This window comes from Panthera leo, chromosome C2 (assembly GCF_018350215.1).
Source record: "Panthera leo isolate Ple1 chromosome C2, P.leo_Ple1_pat1.1, whole genome shotgun sequence".
NCBI classification, from domain to species: domain Eukaryota; kingdom Metazoa; phylum Chordata; class Mammalia; order Carnivora; family Felidae; genus Panthera; species Panthera leo.
The window spans coordinates 156,380,982-156,402,126 of record NC_056687.1 but is presented as its reverse complement, the minus strand read 5'-3'; the positions used below and the strand labels follow the sequence as shown (position 1 = coordinate 156,402,126).

The 21,145-nt window shown below is 46.7% G+C and overlaps 1 protein-coding gene across 8 annotated transcripts in view; it reads right to left on the bottom strand.

Moving 5' to 3' along the window:
- FBXL2 (F-box and leucine rich repeat protein 2) overlaps positions 1–21,145 on the bottom strand; it is a 133,970-nt gene that overhangs the window by 38,590 nt on the left and 74,235 nt on the right. For 4 of the 8 annotated variants that reach the window (XR_006207337.1, XR_006207338.1, XM_042955922.1 and 1 more), the window contains 8 exons: positions 16,250–16,318; positions 16,054–16,149; positions 15,467–15,593; positions 15,270–15,344; positions 13,627–13,757; positions 11,824–11,920; positions 9,896–9,940; positions 9,257–9,313 (listed from right to left, as the gene is read on the bottom strand). Coding sequence is in view for 6 of the 8 variants with exons in the window: in XM_042955922.1 (XP_042811856.1) it covers positions 9,257–9,313; positions 9,896–9,940; positions 11,824–11,920; positions 13,627–13,757; positions 15,270–15,344; positions 15,467–15,593; positions 16,054–16,149; positions 16,250–16,318 (697 nt within the window). In the remaining 2 variants the exon portion in view is untranslated. The other 4 variants (XM_042955921.1, XM_042955923.1, XM_042955924.1 and 1 more) reach the window with 4 other exon arrangements.

The following is a 21,145-nucleotide window of genomic DNA, read 5'->3' as shown; positions in this document are numbered from 1 at the left end:
ATATGTTGTGTTAATTACTTCCTCTATACGCACTGAGAACCACAGCAGACAAGGTTATAATTTTTGCTTCATCGAATAAAATTTAGAAAACTCAGAATTTAGAAATTTAGAAAATTTAGAAAAAATCTGTTGTATTTACACATTTTTCCTTGTTCTTTCCACTGTTCTTTCTTCCTTAATGTCCTAAGATCCCTTTTTTTCATGATTTCCATTCTTTCCTTAAAATTCTGATTGTGGTAAAAACCACATAACTTATAATTTACCATCTTTAACATTTTAAAGTGTACAGTTCAATAGTGTTACATATGCCTACATTATTGTGCAATGGATCTTCAGAACTTTTTCATTTTGCAAAACTGAAACTCTACCCATTAAATACTCCTCATCTCCCCTCCTCCAGCCCCTGGCAATCACCATTCTACTTTGTTTCTATGAATTTGACTACTGTAGATACCCTCATGTAAGTGTAATCACACAGTATGTCTTTTTTTCTTTTTAGATTTTACTGTGCTAAAAACACATAAACTCTATCCTAACACATTTTAAGTGTATTGTTGACTTAGGTACAATGTTGTACAGCAGATCTCTAGACCTTATTTATCTTACTCAACTAAAACTTTATGCCTGTTGATAAATAACTCCCCATTTTCCAACCCCCACACACCCTGGTAACCACCATTCCAGTCTTTAATCTTACAAATTAGACTATTTTAGACAGTGCATATAAATGGAATTGTGTGGTACTTGTCTTTCTGTGTCTGGTGTATTTCACCTAGCATAATGTCCTAAAGGTCCATCCACGTTGTCAAATAGTGCAGAATTTCCCTCTTTTTTGAGGGTGAATGGTATTATATTGTATGTATATACCACATTTTATGTATCCATTCATCTGTTGATGGACATTTTAGGTTGTTTCCCCATCTTAGCTGTTGTGAATAGTGCTACAATGAAAATGAGAGTGCTAATCTCTCTTCAAGGTGCTGATTTAAATTCTTTTGCATATATACCTAGAAGTGGAATTGCACGATCATATTGTAGTTGGATTTAAATTTTGAGGAATCTCCATCTCGTTTTCCACAGTGGCTGCACCATATTGTATCCCTACCAACAGTGCACAAGGCTTCTGGTTCCTCCACATCCTTGCCAACACTTAAAAAAAATTTTTTTTAATAGCCATCCTGGCAAGTATGATATTTATTTGCATTCTCTTGATGATTAGTGAAGAGCATTTATTCATGTATCTGCTTGCCATTTGTGTATCTTTTTTTGAGAAATATCTATCCAAGTCCTCAGCCTATTTTAATCATGTTATTCGTTTTTTTGTTACTGAGTTATATAGTTCCTTCTATAACTTGGACATGAATCCCTTAGCAGAGAAATGGCTTGCAATATTTTCTCCTGTTCTACAGGTTGCCATTTCACGCTACTGATTGTTTTCTTTTGCAGAAGCTTTTTAGTTTGATGTAATCCTGTTTGTGTAATTTTGTTTTTGTAGCCTGAACTTTTGGTGTCATATCTGTGAAATCACTGCCAAGACCAATGTCATAAAGCTTTTCCCCTATTTTCCTCTAGGGGTCTATGTATGTATGTGTGTAATCTCTATGTCCAAAGTGGGGCTCAAACTCGTGACTCTGAGATCAAGGGCTGCATGCTCTACAGATTGAGCCAGCTGGGCACCCCTCCTCTAGCATTCTTACAGTTCAGATCTCATATTTAAGTCTTTGATTCATTTTTGAGTTGTTTTTTTATGTATGAATAAAGTTCAGGTCCAATTTCATTCTGTTACATGTGGATATCCAGTTTTCCCAACACCGTTTGTTGAAGAGATTATCCTTTTCTCATTGTGTGTTCTTGACATCCTTGTGGAACATCAGTTGACTATATGCACATGGATTCATTTCTGGGCTCTCTATTGGGCTCCACTGATCTACATGTTGGTATTTATACCAGTACCATACTGTTTTGGTTACTGTAGTTTCAATATATAACTTGAAATCAGAAGTGTGATGCCTTCAGCTTTGTTCTTTCTCAGGATTGCTTTGGCTATTCAGGATCTTTGGTGGCTCCATATGAACTACAGCATCACTCTATTTCCGTAAAAAATATTTTTGAAATTTTGATACGCACTGCATTGAATCTGTAGATTGCTTTGGGTAGTATGGGACATTTTAATAATATTAATTCCTCCAACCCGGGAACATGGGATGTCTTTCCATTTGTTTCATTTCTTTCATCAATGTTTTATAGTTTTCAGTATGTAAGTGTTGCACTTCCTTAGTTTACTCTTAAGTATTTTATTCTTTTTGACGCTACTGGAAATTGAATTATTTTTCCTAATCCCCTTTTCAAATAGCTCTTTGTTAATGTATACAAAATACAACCAAATTTTGTATGTTGATTTTGTATCCTGTAAGTTTACTGAATTTATTTACTAGTTCTTTAAGTTTTTAAAATGAAGTCTTTGGGGGTTTTCTCTATATAATACTAAGTTGTCTGCAAACAGGGATATGTTTACTTCTTCCCTGCCAATGTTGATGTCTTTTAACTTTTTTTTTTTTTTTTTTTTTTTTTAAATCTAACCTCTCTGGCTAAGACTTTTTAGCCTTAATGAAAAGGTATAGAATTTCAACAAATGCTTTTTCTGCATCTACTGAAGTGATCTTGTGATTTTATCCTTTATTCTACTGATGTCCTGTTGGATTCAGTTTGCTAGTATTTTATTGAGGATGTACCCATCTATATTCAGTAGGGATATTGGCCTGTAATTTTCTTTTCTCGTGGTGTGTTTAGCTTTGGTACCAGAATAATGTTTGCCTATAAAATGAGTTCAGAGGTGTTTTTATCTCTTTAAGTTTTTGAAAACTTTTGAGAAGGACTGGAATTAATTCCTCTTTAAGTGTTTGGTAAAATTCACCAGTGAAGTTACTTGGTCCCAGGCTTTTCATTAGGTGGTTTCTGATGACTGATTCAATCTCTATACTGGTTATGATTCTGATTAAAGATTTCTATTTCTCCATGACTTAGTTTTAGTAGGTTATATGTTTCTAGGAATTCATTCATTTGTTCTAGGTTATCCAGTTTGTTGGCAAATAACTGTTCATAGTTATCTCCATGATTCTTTGTATTCACATCTTAAGTTGTAATGTCTCTTCTCGTTTCTGACTTTACTTGCCTTTCTCTTTTTTTCCATAGTCTAGCTGAGAGTTTGCCAATTTTATTTTTTCAAGAAAGTCTGTTTCATTTATTTTTTTCTATTTTCTCCTTTTAAATTTATATCCGCGTTAATCTTTGTTATTTTCTTCTTTTGGCTAACCTTGGGCTTGGTTTGCTTCTTCCTTTCCAGCTTCTTTCTAGCTCTAAGTGTAAAGTTAGATTGCTTTAGGTCTAGTCGTGTATCTAGGTCATGGTTTTTTATTCATTTAGCCACTCTATGTCTTCTGATAGAGGAATTTAATCTGCTTACATTTAGAGTGATTATTGGGGTACCTGGGTGGCTCAGTCAGTTAAGCGTCTCACTTTGGCTCAGGTCACGATCTCATGGCTCGTGAGTTCGAGCCCCGCATCAGGCTCTGTGCTGGCAGCTCGGAGCCTGGAGCCTACTTCGGATTCTGTCTCCCTCTCTCTCTGCCCTTCCCCACCTCGTGCTCTGTCTCTCAAAAATAAACATTAAAAATTTTTTTTAAACATTTGGAATGATTATTGATAAGGAAGGACTTGCTATTTTTAAAGCTAAGGAAGTTCATTTACAGCAGAGATAGGAGGCTGATATGATAGTACTCAGACTTGTTTTTTCTCACCCCCTTTCTTCCACTTCTACTAGGCTGCTAGGGGTCTCCTAGGACTCAGAAGTGTGTGTATGTGCATGTGTGCATGTATGTGTGTGTGTATGTCCCACATCCTGGGCAGTGCTCCCCACCAAAAGCCAGGGACTTAATGGAAATTTATGGAAACATTAAAAAAAAAATTAAAAATCCAAGCCACTTGTCTGTTAAAGTTAGGATAGGCCATGACCTAAGGAATCCAGACACTTTCCTCTTCCCCAGGGCCCAGAATCTTGCCCTGAAATCTGTTCCAACAAGAACACTGAAACAAGAAATGTCTTTTCCTCCCCCTCACCTCTCTGAGTTTGGTAGTGTGAAACTGAAGGAGCTGGCCAGGCTGCCTTGACAAGGTTGCTTGATACTGTGAGTAAGGGGAACGTAGGGGGTTTAGGATTTCTGATTACAGGAGCTCCTCGACTGCTCCTTCCTCCAAAAAATCAGCTTCTCATAGAAGGTTTCTAGCATGGCCAGGGAGCTGCTGGCAGTCTCCAGAAAAGGGCTGCAATCTTTGGGACCTGAGCACCATAGTTGTAGGGACCACCTTTATCACTCACACAAAAGTTTCTCAGATTTGGGCTGGCTTGTTTATATCTCACTTTGTTCCAAAAGAGGATTGAAAGTGGTTTCCCCTGGCTAAGCCTTGTGCCAGGTGCTATTGGTAGAGGAGAGAGGGAAGATCCTGTCTCTGTCTCCTGGGAATTGATGTCCAAATCACAATCCTAGACTACTCCTAAATTCCCATTGCTAATAGTGTAACCACTAAAAAAAAAAAATTCAAGGCATAGAGATATGGCTAAAAAGCCAACAGATAAGTCAAAATACAATTAAATATTTAGTTAACCCAAAAAGAAGGTGGGAAAAGAGGGGCAAAGAATAGAAAACAAAAGGGGAAAAACACCCAACCGTATCAATATTACATTAAATATAAAGGACTAAACATTTCCATTAAAAGAGAGTTTCTCAAACTGGTTAAAAGCAAGCGTCTTTATATATAAAAACATAGATAAGCTGGAAGAAAATGAGATGCCAGGCAAAAAGTAAGCATAAGAAGACATATTAATATTGGTAGACTTCCAGACAATGAGTTTTTTCAGTGATAAAGGACATTTAATAGTGATAAAAATGTCAATTCATCAGGAAGATATAGCCAGCCATCATAAATTTGTATGCACCCACATCGGAGGATAAGACCTTAGTGAGAATAAACTTAAAGTCTTAGCCATGGGATACTGTGTACTGGGAGTGGGGTTTAGCCCCAGCAGCTGGTACAGGATTTGTGGGTCCCCTGTGGGCTTGGAGTTGCTCTGCTCATAGCTTCAGGAGTGATCCGAGTCTAGTGGAGCTCAGCATTCTAAGCTGAGATAACCGGAAGGCATGAATAAACCAGGGTCCCTAATTTGGAAGCAAAATATGGGCCAGCTGGCTCTCGGGCACGCCACGCAACACCGGGCCTTCGGACTGCGAGCCCTCACCTCCGCTTCTCACCGTCAGCCTGGGAGGTCTCACAGACACCCTGGAGAGGGACAGGTCCGCCCACTTAGCAGGAGCCGTGAGGCCCTGGTCCTGCCTGCCACTGAGCCTCATGTCCCCTCCTCCCTCCCTCTGAAGCCCAGCCATGGCTTCCGTCAGGCTAAGAGTATGTTCTGTTTCCAGCACACAAACGGCTGGTAAGCCCTTATCGACCTCATGCCTGCTCCTGCTTCGAGGCTGGCTCAGCAGGGGCAGCTGGGTGTCTCAGTCGGCCAAGCTTCCGACTCACGGTCTCACGGTTCCACGGGTTCGAGTCCCGCATGGGGCGCTGCGCTGACAGCGTGGGGTCTTCTCGGGATTCTTTCTCCTTCTCTCTCTGCCCCTCCCCCACTCATGCTGTCTCTGTCTCTCAAAACAAATAAGTAAACTTAAAAAAAATTAAGAACACCTGGGCTCAGCAGCTGAGCATTAAACAGAACGACAGCTGTGCTAAGTGAAGGTGAATCTTGAAGCTCAAGGGAGTGAGTTAATAAGCGACCAGACGATCTAAGGGAGAGGGAGGGGACATCAAGTGGGGACTGGCCATCCCAAGATGGTGGGTTCAAAGTACCCATTTAGGTTCGATTCGGGTTGTAGGTGGGTGATAGGAGTGGCTGGGAAAGACAGGAGATGCTGGTCAGATTGTGAGCTGCGACACTGAGACATCAACAGCACACAGTCTGCTTCATGCTGTTATCTTCCAAGGCGTTAAATGTTTCACCTTAAAATGGACAACGTATTCACCTAAATGGTACCCAGTCCCTACTTTTCCTTTAGAGCAGTTGAGTAGCATTTCGATAATGAGATTGTCTCATATCCCCAGGAGCGGCCTTCTAGCAATTGGGTGACTTAAATGCTTGTCATTCTGAAAGCGCAGTGACTGACCAGGCCCCTGATGGCCTGGGCTTCCTACACAACATCCCTGAGCTGTGACCAATCTGGATGAAAGATAAAGCTCTACAGCAATGAAGACAGGAATGGGGCTTTTGCTTTTAGGGTATATTCCTTACTCTTTAATATAATAAACTGCCTGGGGCGCCTGGGGGGCTCAGTCGGTTAAGCGTCCGACTTCAGCTGAGGTCACGATCTCGTGGCTTGTGAGTTCGAGCCCCGCGTCGGGCTCTGTGCTGACGGCTCGGAGCCTGGAGGCTGCCTCCGATTCTGTGTCTCCTCCTCTCTCTGCCCCTCCCCTGCTCATGCTCTGTCTCTCAATAACAAATAAATGTTAAAAAAAAATTTTTTTTAAATGTGTATATAATAAACTGCTAAAATTCTTCTTGGATAGCCTCTGGGACAAATGAGTTGCATAATAAGATTTTTAAAAGTCCCTCCGAACTGGCTCTGGCATTGAAAACGAAAGCAGGAAACAAAGCAAGTGTGAAAATCAACAGAACCTACCGGTGACACGGCCTAAGCCTACAAGTTAAAACTAGGGTGCGTCTAAGGACGGCCTCGGAAACTGAAATGTTGGGAGCTGAGACGTGATGGTCACCTGGCTTTGGACCGGCGGTCACTTCGGTCCTCCTGCTCGCAGATCTTTACAGTAAGACACAAAAGCCGTTTTCCAAAATTCTGAGTCTGTGGAGCCTTCCCCCCAGTAGTAACTGCCTCCTCTGATCTCCGCAGGCTGGGGTCGCAGTCCCCGAGGGGAACCCCAGAGAGGCCCGCCCCCAGCTCTGTCGAGAGACAGCACCATCTGAAGCTCCCTCAATAAGGCGGGCCGCCCGCTGGCCGGCACGGGGCTGCTCTCGGTGGCCGCCTGGCTCAGCATGAGGCCTGCGGGGAAGGGATGGGCAGGAGTCACTGGGCACACTTACGGCCTGCCGGCCTCTAACCTCCGGGTGCGCTGCGGGCACGGGCGCTGCACACGGGCGCCGTCCGCACGGGAGACGCGCATTTCTCCCCAGGCCCGCGCTCTCACCTGAGGGCTGCCCCCGTCACAGTGCCTAGCGCTCCCGGAGCACGGTATCCCCAAAACGAGGATCCAGGCCACCTCTCCAGAGTTTCAGAGTGAGCATCAAGTTGGCCTCTCCTGGTGAATTGTTTTTCATTTTTGAAAAAGTTTCCTTATGTCTTTTAAGTTTATTCATTTTGAGAGCGTGCGAGTGGAGGAGGGGCAGAGCGAGGGAGAGAGAGAATGCCAAGCAGGAACTCACAAACCACGAGATCACAACCTGAGCTGAAGTCGAGTCAGACGCTCAACCGACTGAGCCACCAGGTGCCCCCTGATGACCCGTCTTTTATTCTCCGGGGCCTAGAATAGAGCCTGGCATGCGGTGGCCAACAGGGGTTCGTAGGCTGAATGGGGTGAACGTGCAACAGACGTAATCCAGATCGTTCCTTGTTCTGTCCCGGCGATTACGCATGATCAACGCTAAGCTTAGACTGCAACTGCCACTGTTTCCCTAATAATCCTTCTTAGTTTTTATTTGGGGCTCTTGGACTTTTGGCTTTATTATAGCTCATCTTTCATTCTAAGTCCCATTTCTAGAAGGAGCTTGTAGAAGTATAGGGACAAGATGGGGAAGACTTTCAGTCGCCAGTGTCCCTGCCGGGAGAACACCTGACATCTGTCAGACGGACCCACTCTGTCGCCAGCGGGCCCCACACTCCTCGGGAGGCACAGAGCTAGTAGGAGGTTTGCTGTGCCGGGTGGGCCTCCACTTGGGCCCCTCCACCCTGATCTGAGATTTCTGGTGGATGCTGATGAAGGCCTGGGAGCCTGAGTGCAGGGTACCTCAGGGCAGGGCAGCAAGAACCCTGAGCAGCCAAGAGGAGGGGTTGAAGTGGGAAATAAAGCACAGGGCTCCTGAATTTCCCATCTCTGAGAGCCTGGGGGTCAAGGGGGATAGGAATGGAGACGGTCAAGTCAATTATAAAACTGGATCTGAACTAATTGGGGAGTAAAGGCAGCACTACAAAATTATCTGCATTCCATATGCAGACATGTAGGGAGGGAGACAATTTAGAGGGTTTGGATACAATCTGACTCCAGACCCTTCACAAAAAAAGAAAGTACCAGAGCTGTCCACGTCCAGCTGGACTTGTACCTGGAGGGAAAAGTATCCAGAGGAAATGTGACCATAAGGGAAACTGGTGGGGACGATAACTCAAGGCCAAAGGAGTTTGAATGACGTTATAAAAAGTTCTAGCCCCTGAGGAGAGAGCAAGTTTCAAAGACCACAGTTCCTGTAGCTTAAGAAAAACCTGTGGTGTGCCTCACGGGGAGGAGAAAGACCAGACTCCGTGGAGGCCAAGAGATCTGGGGCCTCTGAGCAGTCGTGCGACTTCGGGCAAGTTTCTTAGCTGCTCTGAGCCGCAGGGTGCTCACCGCTAAAAAGGGGACGTCCAGAGTGCCTCCACCCAGGGCTGTGGGGGGGATTAAAACGAGGCAGTGTGTCCAGGGGCACAGCACAGCTTACACGGGCTCGCCCAGTGAACGCAAGGATGCCTTCCTTGTCCGGGCTCGCTCGCCGTCTAACGGCCGCTCGTGAAATGTGCACGAGAGGTCCGCGTGGCCAAGAGTCTCGGTGACACTTTTCACGGCTCATTTAGGACCCTGCCAGGTATTTTCATGCCCGTCCCCCTGTAGATACATGCGAGCAGGTATGGAATGCACGTACGACACAAGGATGGCCTCAATCTCTTGTCTAGATCTATCATCGAAACACGCTAAGTTCACCGTCCCTGAGACGATGACTGTGAACGGAGCGGTAAGGACGCGGGTCTCTAGACTAGGTTTGCATCGTAAAATGAAAGCGGGAACATTCAGATACCCTGCCTCCCAAGTTAGCCCGACTAACAGATCTTTGAAACCAAGAATGATGGCGCCTTTACGGAAAGGAAAACCAAAGAGACTCTCGGTGCCAGGGGAGAGCTCTTTCGTCCCTAAGCGGCGCGTGATGTCACGAAAATCCCGAACTCACCAGGGCTTGCAGCTTGGGACAGTGGACGGAGAGCTGGATGAGAGTGCTGTCGGTTATCTGCAGACAAACACGCTGTGTCAGTGTGGCTTCTACGCCAGAACCTAGCACCTGACGTGGGCTTCTCCTGAACACGAGCACCGAAGGTGTGAAACGGAACCGAAAGCTCATCTCCAGCACACCCGGGCTGGGGGCTCCTCTCGCTGCAGGCAACCTCACACCTGCCCACTCGTATGGTCGCTAAGCTGCCCTCTGGGCTCTCCTCTCGGGCCCCACGAGGGCCCAGGGACGGGGACACACAGGAAGTAGGTAAGGAGGGTCCCCCAGGATTCTCCCCTGTAGAGTCACCCCATCACTGGACACGCAAGCTTAAGTCTCCCTTCGGCTCTGGGAAAGACGTATATAATATTTCGACGTCTGCAAACGATGGAGCTGAACGTCTCAGCTGTAGCCGGGATGGCTGACAGGAGCCCAAAGTCCATGCAGCCCGCTGTCAGGCCCTCGTGGGTCCCCAGGCCCCGAGACGCACACGGCGGCAGGCGGGGTGCACACAACAGCCAGGTGGGGTGTGGGTGAGTGGCTGAGGCCCGCCGTCGGGGCCGAGGGGCCAGCGCTAGCAGGGCTTGTCAGGGGTCTACTCACCAGGACGCATTCTTCAAGATCCATCTTCTCCAGATCGTGGCAATTCTGAAAAAGCCAATAAAACCACCCCCACCATGCGGTCAGTGGTCAGGGCAGCACTGGTTGCGTGCGCGCGCGCGCGTGTGTGTGTGTGTGTGTGTGTGTGTGTGTGTGCGCGCGCGCGCGCACTGGCCCCGTCTCCCTCACGCTCCTCCAGGAAGGGGCGTGCCCTGCTCCTGTGTGAACTGGCCCCGCCTCCCTCACGCTCCTCCAGGAAGGGGCGTGCCCTGCCCCTGTGTGAACTGGCCCCGCCTCCCTCACGCTCCTCCAGGAAGGGGCGTGCCCTGCCCCTGTGTGAACTGGCCCCGCCTCCCTCACGCTCCTCCAGGAAGAGGCGTGCCCTGCCCCTGTGGTAACTGGCCCGGCCTCCCTCACGCTCCTCCAGGAAGGGGCGTGCCCTGCCCCTGTGGTAACTGGCCCCGCCTCCCTCACGCTCCTCCAGGAAGGGGCGTGCCCTGCCCCTGTGTGAACTGGCCCCGCCTCCCTCACGCTCCTCCAGGAAGGGGCGTGCCCTGCCCCTGTGTGAACTGGCCCCGCCTCCCTCACGCTCCTCCAGGAAGGGGCGTGCCCTGCCCCTGTGTGAACTGGCCCCGCCTCCCTCACGCTCCTCCAGGAAGGGGCGTGCCCTGCCCCTGTGTGAACTGGCCCCGCCTCACTCACGCTCCTCCAGGAAGGGGCGTGCCCTGCCCCTGTGTGAACTGGCCCCGCCTCACTCACGCTCCTCCAGGAAGGGGCGTGCCCTGCCCCTGTGTGAACCGGCCCCGCCTCCCTTACTCTCCTCCAGGAAGGGGCGTGCCCTGCCTGGTGTATACTGGCCCCGCCTCCCTCACGCTCCTCCAGGAAGGGGCGTGCCCTGCCCCTGTGTGAACTGGCCCCGCCTCCCTCACGCTCCTCCAGGAAGGGGCGTGCCCTGCCCCTGTGTGAACTGGCCCCGCCTCCCTCACGCTCCTCCAGGAAGGGGCGTGCCCTGCCCCTGTGTGAACCGGCCCCGCCTCCCTTACTCTCCTCCAGGAAGGGGCGTGCCCTGCCCGGTGTATACTGGCCCCGCCTCCCTCACGCTCCTTCAGGAAGGGGCGTGCCCTGCCCCTGTGTGAACTGGCCCCGCCTCCCTCACGCTCCTCCAGGAAGGGGCGTGCCCTGCCCCTGTGTGAACCGGCCCCGCCTCCCTCACGCTCCTCCAGGAAGGGGGTGCCCTGTCCCTAAGCTGACCCAGCGAGCCAGCACTTGTGAGCAGTGCCTTCTGAATCACACTCACTTAAACGGGAATGCGGCTGCCCTGGGCTGCGCCTCCTTCTCTCACCCCGAAAGGTAGTGGCCTCCACCTTCCTAGCGGCTCATGGGTAATCATCCTGTACATTTTAGCCACAGAAGAGGCTCTGGGAAGGCATGGGGCGTGGTGCTTGGGCACAGTGTGGACAGGTGAAGGTTAGGGGAGGAGGAAGGGAGCGTATCACCATCCCCACAAGGTCACGGGTTCCCGGCAGCAGGCCAGAGGGGACCTCCATGATGGTCACGTCTGCCAGGTGAGGCGGAAAAGGGAACAGAGGCGGGGCACAGCCCACCTGGAGGAGGCACCAAGAGGCTGGGTCAGGGTGCGCAGTGGGGAAGGGCACGTACCGCAGGGAGGACGTTCTCGTTGTGGTCCCACCTGACCAGGTGACAGTGAGGTCCAGACTGCTCCAGGACCTCCTGCGGGGCCCCCTGAGCTTTCTGGGACAATGGGGAAATGCACCCTGTGCCCGCCATTCTACTTGGTAGAATACCAAGAACACCACTTGGTCAACTCTGACAGGACACGCACTTTGCACACCCCAAAACCACTGCGAGTCCTTTGGAAGTGAGGGTGGTGAATTACAGTTGGGTTTTGTTTTTTGAAAGCTCTGCCTTACCCGAGCTAGAAGTGTAAAGCCTGCATCAGTCAAATGGGAACACCGAGCAGCCTCCAAAATCCTGGGATGCGAAGCGCACGGGAGGAAAAGGTAGTGACTGGTTAACAAGAGAAAACAAACTTTGTGATGCACACTCTTGACTTTCTTCTGCTGACACACCTCCGCTTCTGATACAGTCCTGAGGACTGCTGTCCCCCGCCCAGATGAGGGGGAGGAGGCTTAAGGAGACACGTGGCCTGCTCTACGGCCCAAAGTTCCAGCCCAAACTTGGGAGTGAACCCAACAATCTTTCCACAAAACCAGGACATTGTTGCTGCTATTGTTTTTAAGCATTATTCCAATATTTGTTGAATGTTTTGTAAGTAGGCTCGAGCCCAACGCAGGACTCAAACTCACAACCCTGAGATCAAGACCTAAGCCAAGATTAAGAGTCAGACACCTAACCAACTAAGCCCCCCAGGCGCCCCCATCTAATATTTGTTGACTTTTAAACACAATTAAAATCAAGTTTTACTGAACAAAATCGTCTTGATATATACTGAATTTAATGAAATTCCCAGTTACCATAAAGGCAATTTTAAAACTTTGCAGCCAGTGAAAAAACATGAGTTAATTCTCAATGCCCATGCTTAATAGGGACAGAGGGATAAATAACACTCTGAAGTTAAATACTCCCTTTATAGCAGTAATTCTGACCACCTTCTGACAAGTTTTGATCATCCACATTCCTTCCCCTATTCAAAAATATCAAAATTCCCCAGAATCATCCCTAATGAAGAGACAACAGACAGTCCTTAGGAGATGGGAAAGAAGTATCCTTTTTCCGCCTCTCGCACAGGGGTTAAGATGGCCGGTTCTGAGGTCAACGTTTCAAGTTCAAACTCTACTTTTACTTCCTACTCATCACGTGACTCAGTATATTATGTGATTTTCCTGGAGCCCTGGTTTCCCCTCTGCCAGACAAGCGGGAATAGCAGTGCATGTCTCCTAGAGATGTGGGGAGGATCGAATGTGATAATGATATGGGAGTTCAACTGACGTTAGCGTTAGCATTTTGCTGCCATTATTAAAGTTTTAAGATTCGGGGCACCTGGGTGGCTCAGTCGGTTGAGCGGCCGACTTTGGCTCAGGTCATGATCTCGTGGTCCGTGAGTTCGAGTCCCACGTCAGGCTCTGTGCTGACAGCTCAGAGCCTGGAGCCTGTTTCAGATTCTGTGTCTCCCTCTCTCTCTGACCCTCCCCCGTTCATGCTCTGTCTCTGTCTCAAAAATAAACGTTAAAAAAAAAAATTTAAAAAAAAAAAAAGTTTTAAGATCCACAGTACTTCTGGAGGATCAGAAAACCAATCGTTTTTGTTAAAACAAGACCTCCTTCCGCTAGGGAAGATGACAGATAAAGCGACTGTGATCTGTCCACTTCTGTGCATTTAGTGACTGGTTTGGAGGAGAATCTGGTAACCTCTGGATGTGAGGCTATCGTGGTGACACCGTCAGGGCGCTCTGATGTCAGCGGCCGTGACAGGATGGGGCAAATCAGACGGGCACACGGGTGAAGTCCGTCAAGAAGTTGCAGTTCAGACTCCGGGGCGGCGGCCGGCTTCGCGCCCTCCCGTCCGTCCCTAAGCGAACCGGTTACGCTCCGTCCCGCCCCAACCCGAGTGACGAAAGCCGCCGCCGCCGCCCCGCCGCGGCCACCACCTCCTCCGTCACCACCCACTCCACCCGCTCGCGAGCCTCTCCCCTCCTGCGGGGGGACCTCCGGCCGCGGGCTCCGAGCTGCGAAGCCAAAGCGCGGCGCACTCACTGGAGTCGCGGGCAGTTGAGAGCCAGGGCCGTGAGGGAGGCGTCCGTGAGGTGGCTGCAGCCGGAGAGGCACAGGGCCTGCAGCCGATGGCAGCCGCGGCATATCTGCACGACTCCTTCGTCCGTCACGCGCTGCGGAAAACCAGAACAGGAAGGGGCGTCAGAAGGCACCGGCGATGCCGGAAGGAGGGCAGCAAAACGCGATCTAGCGCCGGCCGGCGGGTCTGGGCTGCCAGTTACTAGCATTTCACCCTAACGATTTCAACGAAACAAGGTGAGGGGCGCCCGGGGGGGTGGGGGGGCTCAGTCGGTCGGGCGGCCGACTTCGGCTCGGGTCGTGACCTCGCGGTCCGTGGGTTCGAGCCCCGCGGCGGGCTCCGTGCTGACGGCTCGGAGCCCGGAGCCCGTTTCAGGTTCTGTGTCTCCCTCTCTCTCTCTGCCTCTCCCCCGCTCATGCTCTGTCTCTGTCTGTCTCTGTCAAAAATAAATAAACATTAAAAAAACGAAGAACATGCTTAAAAAAAATAAAGAATAAATAACTACGTACATACATACATAAAACAAGGTGACGCACAGGGCGGACCCGTGATTGTCACCTCCGCACAGCTTCAACACACCTGAGTGCTACTGACAGGGAGTGAAACTTTAAAATTCCGTTTTCCTCCCCGGCATTGATTTGATTTTGTTTTTTTCAGGAAAAGTTCATAAACTCGTGTTAAAAATCACATTGGATAAAGAGCTCGTAGGAATTGCCCGGTTAAGTGACAGAACAATTTTTGGTTGAATTTCTACAGATTAATGCTTTAAATATCTACCGTCTAAATCATATATGTATATATTTAGAACATGCCCCCAAATGTTTTAGAAAATAGCAAATGGCAGAAGTCACTAAAAGATTGACAAGTTGCTCGCACGTTGACACTGCACGTGAAGTCACCTGTCAGTGCTCTCCTAACACAATTCAGGGTCTGAACACTGAACAGCGCCCGTCAGGTCGTTATTTGTCCGGAAGGCGGTTTCTCTTGTATCTGCCACCATCAAGGATTCCAAAGACTCATATGATTCGTTCACTAAGTAGCGCGCGCAACGAATTTCTCTTACTCTTCTCAAAACTTATGCTCCCCTTGAGACACCCGCAGGACGCAGCACGCGGCCTCTTCAAGGGTCAACAGTGACAATGGCAGTGAGGAAGCAACAGGCGCGTCTCGCACGCTAACGCCATGACGGAAGTGACACCTTGATCTCGCATTTATCCTTTATCTTTCAACGCACCGTCACATCTGTCATTTCATTTCATCCACTGAGATGTGACGACCGTCATCCTCCCCATTTTAGAAGTTAAGAGAACAAAACAAAACACTGAGACCTTACCAGGGATTCCTTCAGGTTCGTGACTGGTTCACGGAATTCCTGGTATCTTACAACAGACCAAGACCCCAGTTGTAGGGGAAACGTCAGCGGCTCTGGATGGGCCATTTCGCTTCGACTGTCATTCTTTCATCTTGTGGCAAAGCGACGGATCGCGCGAGGACACAGACTGGGAAACGAGGGTGTGCTGACCCCCCACCCCCTGCCTGGGTGCCTAGAGGCGAGGCCCGCAGCGGACCCCGGGGGAGGGCGCCCCCAGGGAAGCGCGTCACTTACCGAGCAGGACTGTAGGTTGAGGCTCACGAGCTCGTGGCAGTAATTCTGAATGTGCTTCAGGGCTTCGTCTTCTAACTGAGCGGACACAGAAAACAGAAGAGGAGGGAACGGGCTGCGGGCGCGGCGGAGAACCAGGAGGGACCAGCAGCAGCTCTACGGTGAGGGGCCCCCGCCGTGTGTCGCCGGCCCCTCGGTACCTGCGTGCAGCCCCTCAGGAGCAGGGCTTTCAGGCCGCGACAACCTCGCACCAGCGCCTCGATGCCGTCCTTCGTGATCTGGTCACACCACGACAGGTTCAGGTATTCCAGGTTTCGGCAGCCCTCACTGGGGGAACGAGAGGCGACGCGACGCGTGGGCAACCCGTCCCACGGAGAGATTACCGAGCGTGAGCTCGGTAAATCACAAGCCACTCGGGGAGAGAAAATGGCTCTGACCCGAGTCTCCTATTTCTTGTTCCAATGGGACCGCTAGGTTTCAGACGGGGCGCCCCGGGGGCTCAGTCAGTTCAGCGTCCGACTTTGGCCTTTGGCTCAGGTCACGATCTCGTGGTCGGTGAGTGCGAGCCCCGTGTCGGGCTCTGTGCTGATGGCTCGGGGCCTGGAGCCCGCTTCGGATTCTGTGTCTCCCTCTCTCCCTCTGCCCCTCCCAACTAGCACTGTCTCTCCCTCTCTCTCTCAAAAATAAACATTTGAAAAATTAAAAAAAAAAAAGATAGATGGAAAGGTTTAGACACACCAGGATGCTCGTAGGTTAGGGTGTTTCTCCAGGCAGCGGGCACGCTTACCTGATCCCCTTCAAGGAGCTGTTTGTAATAGACACACAGGAAGTCAGATCCAGATGTTTCAGCTTGGAACAGAATCGGCTAAGGCTATAACACGTGCTGGAAAAGAGCAGACACACTAAAGATATTTTCAACCATGTTTCTCTCCCCTCACTCTCCGCATGGTCAATTAGCCACCGAACTAACCCTCGTTACTTACCTGTCAGTGATTTTGGTGCAACCGTTGAGGTTTAAATGTTCAATGTTGCGGCAGTTCTGTGCAAAGGTCCTAAAAAGAGAAAACATTTAAAAACTCCCTGGACAGCCACTAGAGGGCGCGGGTCACCATTCACATTTAGAACAGTGCTCCTCGAGCTAAAAATTTTGTTTTATTGTGCAAAGAGCATTTAACATGAGACTTACTCTCCACAAATTTTAAGAGTACAATATATTATGGCCGACTTTAGGTACCGGTGCTCAGCAAACTTTAATGTGCACGTGAAACAGCTGGGGTTCTTCCCACAGTGCAGATTCAACGGTACTGCTAAGCAAACTGCTTAACGGTCTGTGTTTTTTTCTTTCTTCCTTCCTTCCTTTTCTTTCTCTTCCTTTCCTTTCTTCTTTTCCTTCCCTTCCTCCATCCGTCTCCCTCCCTTTCTTTTCTTTTCCTTCCTTCCCTTCTTCCTTTTCTTTCTTTCTCTTTCTTTTTTATGTCCTTTCCTTCCTTCTTTTTTCTTTTTTTCCTTCTTTCTTTCCTTTCCTTCCTTCCTCTCCTTTCCTTCCTTCCCTTCCTTTTCTTTCTCTCTCCCTTCCTCCCTTCCTCCCTCCCTCCCTTCCTCCCTCCCTCCCTTCCTTCACTTCCTTCTTTTCCTTCCTTCCCTTCTTTCTTCCTTTTCTTCCTTTTCCTTCCTTCCTGTCTGCATTTCTACAAAATTCCCAAGTGATGCCAGTGCTGCTGCTCTGGAACTACACGTTGAGAAGCAAAGCCTAAGACTGACTATGCATCGGTCATAATTCTCCTTCAACCCACACCTTGGTGGGTTGGTATCTGAGGGTGGAGGCCTGGCTCCTTGTTACTTCTCTTTATAGAAAAATCAGTTCGAAGCAAGGGGGTTGAATCTTTCTTATATTGTGCCATGCTGCCATTTGGTTATTTAAGAGCCTTCCTGGAGAAACCATCTTTGGCCATTGATAGGGTCAGTGGTTGATCAGTATGAAGAACCATCCAGCTACTGGTGCAAATACTCAGTCACAAAAGGCAACTTCCTCAATAATTTGTGGGTTGGTAGCAAGGTCAGAAGTGGAAAATTAAATATCTCTTCCTCTCCACCTACTCTTTAACATATCAGCTTGGACTGGCTCCGCTCATCTGCATTTTCCTGAGATACAGCTTCAATGTATCTTTAGGGGTGAGTCCCGATTCTTGCATACAGTAGCCAAATGTCTCCCAAACCTGGCCTCAAACCACATGTCACTCTTATCTGCTCCTTCTGCCCTGGCAGGGTGCTATGGAAGTGAGCTAGAGCCTGGTGGAATGCCGAAGTTGAAGATATGGAGCCCAAAGTCTGACCAAGGTGATTAGAATGATCAGAGAAGAGTATTAGAGCAGAGAGAACTTTAGAGGGTTCCCCTCAAGAACTCAGTAGAGTACTAATCAGAGCACATGCGTATGTGGAAACTACCCAAAGCCGGGGAAAGAATCCTTAAAAAACCGTTAAAGGGAACAACAGCCAGAGCCTACCCGGAGTCAGGAAAGTGCCCATTCCCACAAGCCAACAACGCAAATCATCTTAATCTGTGGGACACTGGGTAGAGCACTGAGAACTCATTGCTTCAGGTATACAATTAGCCCTCGACGAAACACTGCTTCAGTCCAACTTAACAAATTTGAAAAAGAAAAGGGGTTGAAGAGAACTATGTCCAAATAACTCAACTGTGTCCAGAACAAAACTCAAGAACAGTTATAGGAATACAAAATATTCAGCTACCAAAATAAAACTCACGATGTCTGGCATTGAACAAAAAGTTGCCACGCATTCCAAGAAGAAGGAAAACACAACCATAATGAGGACAAATTTTCAATCAAAGCTGACCCAGAACTGACACAAATATTCGAGATAGCAGACAAAGACATTAAAAGTTATTACAACTGTGTTCTGTAGAATGTAGTTCTATGGTGCTACCTGAAGATTAAACAAGTTATGTTTATTAAATATGCCATGTAGAGACATCAGAGATATTTTTAAAGACCCAAATTAAACTTTCAGACAATGGCTGAGATAAAAAATTTCCTGGATGGGATTAACAGCAGATGAGACGTTGTGGAAGAAAATATTGGTGATCTTGAAGACACAGCAATAGAAACTATCCAAAATGAAACACGGCAAGAAAACAAGAAAAAATAAACAGAACGGAACACGAATGAGCTGTGGGACAGCGTCAAGCAACCTGATATACATGTGGCTGGGAGTCTCCAAGGAATAGGAGGTTAGGGAGGGGGCAGTGGATATCTGAAGAAGTGTTGGCCAAAGCTTTTCCAAAACTCATGAAAACTATAAACCTACAGATCCAAGAAACTCGAAGAATTTGAAGCATAAGAAATATGAAGAAAAATACATCAGGGCATATCATAACCAAATTGGTCAAGAGCAGTGATGGAGTCATCTTAAAGCAACCAGAGAAAAAGACACATTATGTACAGAGAAAGAAAAATAAGGGTGACAGAAGATTTCTCACAGGTAACAAAAGAGCAAGAAAACAGAGGAACAGCATCTTTAAAATACTGAAAACAAAAAAAAACCCGTCAACAAAATTCTATGCTGAGCAAAAATATTTTTCAAAAGTGAAACTTTTGAAAACTTATTTTCAAAATAAGTTTTTTCAGACACAGAAGAGCTGAAAGAGGGGCACCTGGTGGCTCAGTCAGTTAAACCTCTGACTTAGGCTCAGGTCACGATCTCAAAGTCTGTGAGTTCGAGCCCTGCTTCAGGCTCTTTGCTGACAGTGTGGAGCCTGCTTCAGATGCTGTGTCTCCCTTTCTCTCTGCCCCTATTCAACTCGTGCTCTTTCTCTCTTTCAAAACTAGAAGAAGAAGGAAAAAAAAAAAAAGAGCTGAAAGAATTAATCAGATCTGCGGTACAAGAAATGTTAAAGAACAGTCTTTAGGTAGAAAAAAGAGTGACACTAGATGACAATTTGTATCTGCACAAAGGAATGAAGAATTGGAAACAGTAACTACTTGGGTATATGAAGTCAATTTTTTAGTTATTTAAATCTCTTAAAAAATAATTGACTATTAAAAACTACTAACAATCTAGTGTGGAATTTATATTATACGTAGATTGAAAATGTGTAGCAATAATAGCATAAAGGCTGAGTGAGGAAAACTGGAATTGATATGTAATATAATTTGAGGGTACATTATAAGTCCAAGATGTACGTTATAAACTCCAAAACAACAATTAAATTATAAAATAACACATTACAGCTCTAATCCACAAAAGGATAAAAAATGGAACCATAACAAATTCTTAATCCAGAAAAAGGCAGACAAAGACGAAAGGGAAAGAAAAAAGTGTATGGGACAAATAGAAAACAAATAGCAAGAGAGTAGATATAAAACCAACCATATCATATCAATTATCACATTAAATTTAAATAATCTAAATACCCAAATTAAAAGGCAGAGATTGTAATAATGGATCAAAAAAGCAACATCCAACCATACATTGCTTACAAGAAACCAACTTTAAATATAAAGATACAAATCAGTGAAAAGTAAAAGAACAGAAAAACATGCCATGCCAACACCAATCAAAGAAATCTGGAGTGTCTATGTGATATCAGATGACGCAGACCTCACAGCAAAGAACACTACCAGAAATAAAAGAAGGCCATGTGATAGTGATACACGGTCAATCCATCATAAAGGCACAGCACCCTAAATGTGTATATACCTAATAACAGATCTTCAAAATACATGAAGAAATACAGTGACAGAACTGCAAAGAGAAACAAATACAAAATTATAGGCAGAGATTTCAATGTAACTGTCGATCAAATAAGAAGTCAGCAAATCAGTAAAGATATAAAACACTTGACCATCACTCTCAATCATCTTGATCTAATTGATATTTATAGAACACTCCACCCCACAGCAGTTCAAGTTCATATGAACATTTACCAAGACAGACCATATTCTTGGCTACAAAACAAGTTTTAATAAAATTAAAAGGATTCAAGTCATATAAAGTATATTCACAGATCACAATTGAATTAAATTAGTAATCAATAATATAAAAATCTGGAAACGCCAGATTTCTGGAAACTAATTAATACACTTCTCAATAACCCATGGTCAAAGGAGAAATCAAAAGAGAAACAGAATACAGTTTTAATGGAATGAAAATGCAAACAAAGAATTCAAATTGTGAAATGCTATTAAATCAGTACTTTGGGAGAAATTTATAGCACTAACTTTCCATTTTAGTAAAGGGAAATAGGTCTCAAGCGAATGACTTAAGCTTTCATGTTAAGAAAACAGAAAAAAGAAGATCAAATGAACCCAAAGTAAACAAAAGAAGAGAATAAAAGATCAGAATGTATATCAATGAGGCAGCAAAAAGGAAAACAATAAAAAAAATTTTTTAAACCCAAAGGTGGTTTTTTCAGAATATCATTAAACTTAATAAACCTGTAGCCAGAATGATCGGGGGGGAAAACACAAAAGGGAAAACATGTATCAGAGAAACCGACGCATCTTCACTTTAAAATACGCTATTAATGTCAATAAAAAAGCCAAAGAATATGTAAATTGAAATAGGCAATATACAGTCACTGTGACTTTGATTCGACATCGCAACTACTTCCATACAGTAAAAAGAAAAAAAAAATTAACCAACATCAGGAATAAAGAGAGGAGGTATCACTGCAGATTTTACAAATAGTAAAATGATAATCAGAAGGTGGGGGTGCCTGGCTGGCTCAATCAGTAGAGCATGTGACTTTTGATCTCAGTGTTGTGAGTTTGAGCCCTATGTTAGGGGCAGGGTTTACTTAAAAAAATAGAAATAAAATGATAATAAGACGGTATTATAAACAACTTTATGACCATAAA